This window comes from Plectropomus leopardus, chromosome 5, assembly GCF_026936395.1.
Source record: "Plectropomus leopardus strain MGB_pleo_1.0 chromosome 5, ASM2693639v1, whole genome shotgun sequence".
Classification (NCBI taxonomy): Eukaryota; Metazoa; Chordata; class Actinopteri; order Perciformes; family Serranidae; genus Plectropomus; species Plectropomus leopardus.
In genome coordinates this window covers 28,727,921-28,736,918 of record NC_142180.1, presented here as the reverse complement: position 1 = coordinate 28,736,918, position 8,998 = coordinate 28,727,921, and the positions used below count along the sequence as shown (strand labels likewise).

The following is an 8,998-nucleotide window of genomic DNA, read 5'->3' as shown; positions in this document are numbered from 1 at the left end:
ATAAAAGGCAGCTCAATCAATATTGATCTTTGGACATGTCTTGAATGCAACCTGGTATAAAAATACACCAGAAGAACAATATTATAAATCTCATATTATCTGCCCTCAAGGCACACTGAGTGGGAGGTCACACTAAATACTTTAGCACACTGAAGTTATTTTATTCTGAAATATATATATTTTTAACACTGTATACATATTTCATGTATGTTCTGGTTGTATTTCAGTAGAGACTAATAAGAAGTAAATATCATCATAAATAAAATTTAAGATGGCCTAAAACTTTGCACAGTGCTGTATGACAAACCCAGTGACTGCTCCCTCCCTGAAACTGTGGTTTGACGAGAAGTGGAATAGAAATCTGATTATCCAAATACTCTGCTGCAAAGTATTGCTGCCACCAAGTGGCACAAACTCTCACTACACAGAAAAACAAACTGCAGTTCCTTTTAATTTGGGTTGACTTTTCCACACGACATGGCAAGTCGGCTTAATGAGGAAAGTATTTCCCGAAGAAAGTGCGTGTGACTGCTGCAAGTCACGCTGATTAGCTTTACGCAACACAGCTGAATTATCCAACTCTGCGAGTCAATTAGACTCAGTTGTCTTTGTGCATCAAAAACACTACATGTGATCATCATTAAAAAGCAAGAGTTTTTTATTTATTATTTTTAGACAGCACCACAGACTCCATCACCAGGTTATTTCCAAATAAATTTATTTTGTAATTTTATCCACTGTACAAAGCAAGCATGGAATCTTCTGGACACTGACGTGACTGAGCTGGAAACACAGATGGACCGTTCATTTCCATCGAAGAAACAGACAAGATTACCTAATGGGAGGAAAAGAAACACGACACGTAACATAATGAAAATGACCACTGTGAATCGATGCATCATCATCTTCATCATCTCTCTAATAATGACATCATGGTGCAGCGGCTCGGACGTCGTACCTCAGATCTACTCCAGAGCCTTGATGATGGCCTCAGTGGCCTCTACTCTGATCTGAGCCTCCGCCCTTCCTGCCTCGTCGGATAAGCTGGCTAATTCAGACTGCGCCTTCTCCAGGTTGGCCTTGGCAGCCTAAAAACAGACAGAAAAACAGAATGTGCAACAATGAGAAACAGAACAGGAAAACAAATGACAAAGCCCACAATTAAGATTTGTGGAAACATTAAACACAGATTCTGATTATTTCTATTATTTGATGCTATAAAAAGGCGCTTTGACAACATGATTGACAGCCATTTGTGTGCTGCATATCGGCTTTTGTTGTTTGTTTTTACTTGCACTTTATTGCCTTTTTAATGTGTGACAATCTCAGAGGCTTTTGAACGTGTCAACTACCACACGAATATTGTTTTCATTTATGCAAAAACCTTCAATTATTGTTAATGTTTACAACAGTCTAGTAGTAGCTACAGTCATATGTTAACCTTGATATATTAATTTTTAATTTATTTTTTATTTTTTAACTGTATGCCCTCGATGTCTTCCTCATGGCATTGAAAATTGTATCCAATATCTGTTTTTCAAGGTGCTGAATCAAACATCTACCCAGTAACTAGCCCCAACTAGCTGTCAACTATTAAATGAATCACCAAACAACAAGATAATCGATTAACGAGGACTTTTTTAAGCAGAAAAAATGTTAAAATTCTCTGATTCTAGCTTCTTAAATGTGAATATTTTCTTGTTTTTTTTCCTCCTCAATGACAGCAAACTAAATATCTTTAGATTGTGGACAAAAACAAGATATTTGAGGATTTTATTTGGGGCTTTGGGAAACTCTGATAAATGTTTTTCTTTTTTTAAAAACGATTTTCTGACATTTTATAGGCCAAATAATTTATCGATTAATCAAGAAAATAACAGATGAATCGACAATGAAAGTAATTGTTAAATGCAGCTGGGGTTGCAACAGGAAGAGAATTTCATGGTACCATAACTGCTTCAGAAAATATCACCGTTTTATTACATCCTGGTATATGCTATTATGCAATTAGTATTATTATCAGTTACAATTAGCCCTTAGTTTTTTTGGATGATCAACCACTTTATCATAATTGAAACCTGAGACCATTTTTCCGATGGAAGCATGTGTGAAAAGGCAGGTGAGGGGAAAAAGAGACATGTAAATGTACCGTCGTATACCTGAAAACATCACTGCAGCCCTAACAAACCAGGCTGATTATCCTGTTATGCCAAAACAAATTTAAAAAATATCAAAGGTAGCAAAACCACCTGCAAAACTTGACTTATCTGAAAAAGCTTTTAAGGGCAAACTGCGATGTAAAAGTCAGAAAGGAGAGGCTGAGAAACAATGATTCAAAAGTGGGGCATAAGACGAGCGGAGAAAATCCCCTCTGCCTCTTTGCTCTGAAAGCTCCATTTGTCACAGTAGTGATTAGAAACCAGAAATGCCAAACATAGCTGGAAGTTAAAGGTCTCCCAGTAGGGATTTGACACATCTGCTATAACTCAACAGTGACTGACCTTTCCCTCCTTATTAACAGCGCGGGCCCACGTGCATTTTCACTGCAGAGTGGAAGACAACGAGGAAAAAATAACTCATTTACTGCTATGAAGTCAACTTGACAGTGACACTGGCACTGCCCAAGGTCAAAGACAGACACCTCCGCAGCGAGCGCAGAGCGACGCAGCCTAGAATTAACAAGACTGACATTTAAACGAGGACTCAACATTGAAGCCCAGCTGCAGCGCTGATCAGACGGATAATCATCAGCTGGGAGGTGCTCATCAGCACCGAGGATCAGAATGAGAGAGGAAAAAAAAAAAGTCTGGTGCGGGTTCTCTGATGTCAAAGACCGCGTCCCTGCTGGGACAATAACCACGGCGAACAATCAGTGATCATGCCTTAACAAACTGAATATGGAAACCTATCGCATAAATCTCATTAAACGTAAAAGATCTATAAAGAATTGACAAACACTCACTCGACTAACATCGTCAAGACATGAATTTTTACCACTTAGTGGTCCCTGCCAGATTTTAAAGGAGAGTGTTGCAGTAGTTTACTGGTTTGACGGTTATTATACTGTGAATATTTCTTATAAGGATTTTTTTTTTTTTAAAATTTCTTTACAAATCCTTTAAAAAAAAACAGAGTTTAAATTACACATTTGTTCAACCCCCCCAAAACTACTTTTTATTACATTACTTTCAGGTTCATTTTTAACTCATAATATTAATAATAACCGTATTCCCATTCATGCACCACATCCCGTAAAACTGACATTTTCTGAGACGGGAATTGCAGTGTGAAAAATCTCATACTGATGCAACCAGCTGAACTTCAAGTGCGTCACGCCTGAACTCTCGATAAGGACTCCTTCAGCTTTCTTTGTTCAGGAAGTTTTTGCTGTGAGCCGAATTATTCGCCGAATTATTCTGTGCAAAACAAAGTGCGCTGCTGATTTAAACCAGTAAAAACACTGAATAACTGCCCGGTAAGGGCATCCTGATCACGTGAAATTGACCTTCTTTTTCTCTCTCAGTCTGGATTTCTCCCAAACCCAAACACTTTCATCCACTACGGCTTTGTCGAGCCAATCAGGGATCTGCTCTGTAGGTAAGCAGCCAATAAGGGACTGTGTTATAGTTGTTGTAGCATGCAGGCAGCTGCTTTTGAAAACAGTAACGGTAGCTCCCACAGCAACAAGTTTCCCCAAAGCTGCACGTCATGGAGGGGCTTTTAACTACGGTGGTGACACGAAAGCACGAATGGACATAGCTAGAGCCAGTGTTTGGTTTGTCCGTTCTGGGCTACAATTAAAACATGACGGTGCAACATGGTGGACTCCGTGGACAAGGACCCGCTCCCTCTGTAGATATAAACAGTTTATTTTAAGGTAACGAAAACACAACGAAAACATACTTTTATTTTGTTCCATTTCTGCCATTATATCCCCCTATAACCAACACACTGAACCTTTGAGAGTGAAAGTACAAGAAGCTTTAATACTTTCACACGTTCCAAATGTAACAAAGCAGAAGTCTCAAGAGACAGCATGTAACATTTAGTGTACGTGCGATCAAACTTCTCCTCTCAGTACATTTTGTGACTAAATTGTACTCCACGTGTACTTTGACGGGAACGAACTGTTATTCTGAACTGATAAGGAATGACATCAACCCTGCACGTTTACACTCCACACACACACCATCATAATCATATCAAAAGAGAAATTCATCTTTTGCTTTCCCACTTCCACAGCGAAATCAAAGTTCAGCGTTAACTGCAGAAAAACAGAGCTGTGCAGGATTAAGAAACACTCGAGGACACCGCAGGTACTACGATAATTGCTATGAGGTCTCTGCTGGTTTTAAGAAAGCGAGGGTTAAGAGTGTAAGAGCAATTCAAAAGTCTATTTTTAAACAGAACAAATCTGTGGAAAAAACAACCAGCCTTGAAACATAATGAATCAAATTTCTGCCATTTAAATGCAATAAAGCAGAGGAAATCAAAAGTTCAAACCGTTTCCCGAAAAGGATTAAAAATGACACACTGTACTGACGCCGGTGCTCGAGGACTGAACACGCAGTTTCTTATCAGTTTAAATAACTACAGAAAATATCTTTCTTCCTCTTGATTTCTGAATCTCAGTCCTCAAGTTCAAAGGCTGTGTTCCTACTCATTAAATACCACAAATATTGATCTTCAGCATTTACGGCTACCTCATTAAAAATTTGTAGCATTAGATCATCATAACCCATTACAGAGTTTAAAATAAAGGAGATCAATACTGATATTAGTTCAAATCATTAAAGCACACACAGGGTTGAATTAGAAGATCACCTGTACAGAATAATCCAAACAAATCCATAAACGCTGCATTAGTGAACACGTCTGTGAAACTCGTGTTCAGTGTGCATCAAGGAGTCGTTATTCTTTTGTAATTGGATTCATTTTAACATGTTTTGTGCCCTCTCCTGTTCTTCTGTATCGATTTTTCTTTGTGATGTCTCGTGCATAAAGGTGGAGTCCAAAAGCGACCATCTCCTCGCTGTCAGCGAGCTTTCAGTCCTGTGTGTGCACTTAAAAAAATATGGAAAACCAGGTTTTTTTTTTAAAGACATTTTAAGACTTTTTTTTAAATTTAGGAAATTTAAGATCAATTTTAAAGTGGCCAAAATAGGAGGAAAAAAACATGACCTGACATCAACTACTTTGGGTCTTAGACAATTTTGTCCTAATGTTTATTGCAGCATTAACAGGGTTCCTTCTGCTTAGGGTGAATCGGATTTAAGACTTTTTTAAAAACTTTAATGCCACTTAGAATTAAATTTAAGACCAATTTCACAGCAGCAATACCCAATACTGAAGAAAAACATGAACCTACATCCTTTATTAAAGGTTATGGAGAACTTAATTTTGTTTTTAAAATAAATACTGAAACATAAAACATGACTTTTGGTGATGTTAATTCCATAGATATACAAAAAGTTATTATTTATTTAAAATGACTCGTTATTTTGAGCTTTTGCAATGCAATGCCAGAGCGGAGAGACTTCATAAAAAAAAATCCTACCCTCCGTGTCCGAGCAGGTTTAAGAATTCTGAAAGATTGATTTTTAGACATTTTAGTGCCAATTAGGGCCTTATATTTAGACTGATGGATTTAAAGCCTTTTGAGAACGTTTGAAACGTTAAGCTTTTGATAAATGAATTTATCTTGATTTAATAAATGTCTTAAATATAAATCAAAGAGTGTTTAAAAAATAAATAGTACTGACGTAGTGATTAAAATACCTGACAAATTTATGGAATTGATTATTACAGCAAGTCTGCTCATTAATTTACAACACTGCCCGCTAAGGCTTTATACATCCAAAGAGACGAAATAGGATATTAACTGTGTTGGTAGAAACTGTACTGTAAAATACCCGACCGTAGTCCTGTGTGTATGTGAGTGAGTTTGACATTATACTCACAGCAACGTCCAGCTGGTCCAAAGGAACAGCCTCCTCTGCTAGCAGCTGCACTGAAGAATCAGCGTTGACTGTTACTGACCCACTGCTCACTGCGTACACACAGACACACACACACACAAACACACACACACAAAAACAAAACGGTGTAACTACATGTGCCAACATACAGTCATCTTCACTGTGTTTTATAATCAATGATGCAACGTGCATTATAGAGCCAGGACATCCTGCTTCCGTCTCAGGTTAGCTTCTGCTCGCTCATATCGAGTCTCTTTCATTCATGTGAACAGCTGAGACATGATACCTGTGTATTTGGTCAACATTATCAGTTTAAGAAGTATCTATTATCTTCATAGGGATAGATATTACGATTTTGTTAGCATTATATAACTACAGCTTTCATCATATTCAGATGAACAAGCAGCAGAACTATTTTCTTGCTAAATCAGGTACAAATAACTCAGCTTAACATTCGGATAGAATAATGCATGTATCGTGTTTAAGCTTTCTAAAAGGATCAATACTCAGTTTTAATTTTAAAATGTGGGGGCCAATCTGAAAGTGGGGAAGAGATTTGATTCTCTCTGAACTGACATCACTTGAATCTTTAATAACAAGTCAAATCAGATATTGACATCTGAACACTGAGCTGAGAGGCACACTGAAAAAAATAAAAGACACCAAATTGAGATGATTTCTACATACACTCTACAGAGTAATTCATCGCTGCAGGATAAAAATTCAAATTTCTTGATCTAGATAAAACTTTTTCATGGGTTGTGTTGCCATTCACGTTCATTTCTGCAAAGCAAAGTCTCACCAAAGTATTTGACAGAGGAGCCGTCGTCGCTGAAGACTGTGACAACACCGGGCCGGAGCACCTGCAGGGTGGGTACGTGAGCAGGAAGGATACCGAAAGAACCAGTAAGTGTGGGTATGTCGACCTGTTTCACATTGGCCCCGTTGAAAAACACCTGGGGAGAGGAGACAGGGGATGGTGACATACATCCACTGACTTATGGGCTGCCCTGCAACAGTTCAGCATTAAATAGTGCCTGATGGGGCGCTCTGTAGTTTACTGGTAGATCAGGTGCCCCACGTACAAAGACTATGTGTTTGCTGTTGCAGCTGCAGGTTCCAGTTCGACCTCGGCACTTTGCTGCATGTCATCATCTCTCCTATTTCACTCTAGAGCCTGCAGTATTCAATAAAAAGCCCCCAAAATAATCCTAAAAAATAGTGACCGATTATCACATATCTGGAACAAACTCCCAGAAAACTGCAGGTCTGCTGCAACTCTCAGTCCTTTAAAACCAAGACTGAAGACTTTTGCCTTTTCTTAAATTAAATATTAATTCATTTTAGGGATGTCCTGAAGGATCGGTCTCAGGCCCAATCAATTTTAAACTAATCAGGATCGGTTATTTTCAGCATGCACCCCACATGTTCCTTTGTTTACACCCCCGTCACAAACGCGTCCTTAACGGAAAGCACAATTTACAGCAGATATTAAAGCTTTATTGTAATGTTGCTGCTACAATAAGTAGAAACTGATTTTTTTTCATGTTCAACTTAAGCTGCTTCACCACTTTGTGTGACACTGATTTTTTCATTCATTTTTAGTGAACTAATGTTACTATAATACTGTAATAAGTTAAATTGTGACCTTTTTTATTTGATGTGAATGCTCCGGTTCAGCTATAGCACTACTTTAAAGTGGAATTGTGATGTCTGGATGTGAACATTTTTTTTTGTATTGCATCGCTTCAATTAAACTAGCAAGCACATACACTGAATTGAGTTTAACAATTTAAAGTGTATTGTGTATTATAGTGTATTTAAGTGTGCATTGTGCATCTGTAGAAGTCTGTCAGTCTGTATTATAGATCAGAACTCAGTATAAGCAGACTATCAATATTAAATGACTGATCGGGATTGGGGGGGAAAAAAACTTCATCAGGTCATACCCAGTTAATTTCTTACACTGCACTATAACTTCTATTTTTGTATTTTATACCTGTGTTAATATCTTCTTAACTTGATTTTATTATCAGTTCTCTTGCTCTGTGATTAAGGTGTTAATCACATTTAAACGTCCTTTTAAAATGCGTTTCTTTTGCACTTCATCTCGATGCTTTTGGGATTTAATGCATGCTACTTTGAATTGCCTTGACGATGAAATGTGTTACATTAAAAAAAAAAAAAACATGATGCATACAGTTCCGTTACTAATATAGCTTTCGAATAAAAGGATCAAATGCATACGTTTTGCAGCAGAATGTGTTGAAGAATTGCAGCACTGAGAGACACTGGACTCATAAATCTGAAGGAACAGTGGAGTAAATGTAGTATAGTGACATTAACCTCAAGGTTAGAGAGCTTTACATTAAACACACGCTCATGCTTTCTGACACTTTCACAATGGATTTGATCTTAAACTAACACACATTTAAAAACACGTGCACAACTTTCTCGTGAGGTTACAAACCTGGAAAAGAGTGATACTGTTTCTCAAAGGAGCTAATATTTGGCCACAGCGGTTTTTCAAAGGCAGTGAATGACAGCTAGCCTAGCCACCGTTAGCTAGCTAAGCTTAACCCTTCACTGTCAGTGCAGTACATCTGATCTGAATGCGTGCATTAACTACAAGACTGTGTGTAGCGATGACAGTTAAACCATGCATTAGTACAAAACTGCGAAAAGGACCCGAAGGTGAACTTTTCTGGCAAACTGTGTCGGTGCATTTCAACACGTTAGCCGTCTAGCTAGCTGGGCCCGAGAAGCCTCGCCGTCAACGTTAGCTCGCTACCTGTGTCGGGGAGGCGAAAGTGAAGGACATCTGCGGGGCACCGGAGGCGGCCTCGGCGTAGCAGCGAGCCTGCCTCAGCATGGGGAGACCGCGGCGGAGAAACCTTGCTGCCATCATGTCTGAAAATCTGGTTTTATTCAAGTTCAAGTGAATGACAGAGATCCTCGAGCCCTTGCGTGGAGGCAGTCGGTGTGCGCTTGCTGGGACAAGGACGTTGGTAACCTACCCA

The 8,998-nt window shown here is 38.6% G+C and overlaps 1 protein-coding gene across 1 annotated transcript; it reads right to left on the bottom strand.

The window, feature by feature from the left end:
- Positions 1–701: 701 nt before the first annotated feature.
- On the bottom strand, positions 702–8,998 carry atp5f1d (ATP synthase F1 subunit delta). Its single transcript, XM_042482330.2, has 5 exons — positions 8,770–8,998; positions 6,781–6,934; positions 5,961–6,049; positions 959–1,088; positions 702–835 (listed from the first exon to the last, which is right to left on the bottom strand). The coding sequence occupies exons 1-4, from the start codon at positions 8,884–8,886 to the stop codon at positions 966–968; spliced, it is 483 nt and encodes a 160-aa protein (XP_042338264.2). The 5' UTR covers positions 8,887–8,998; the 3' UTR covers positions 702–835; positions 959–965.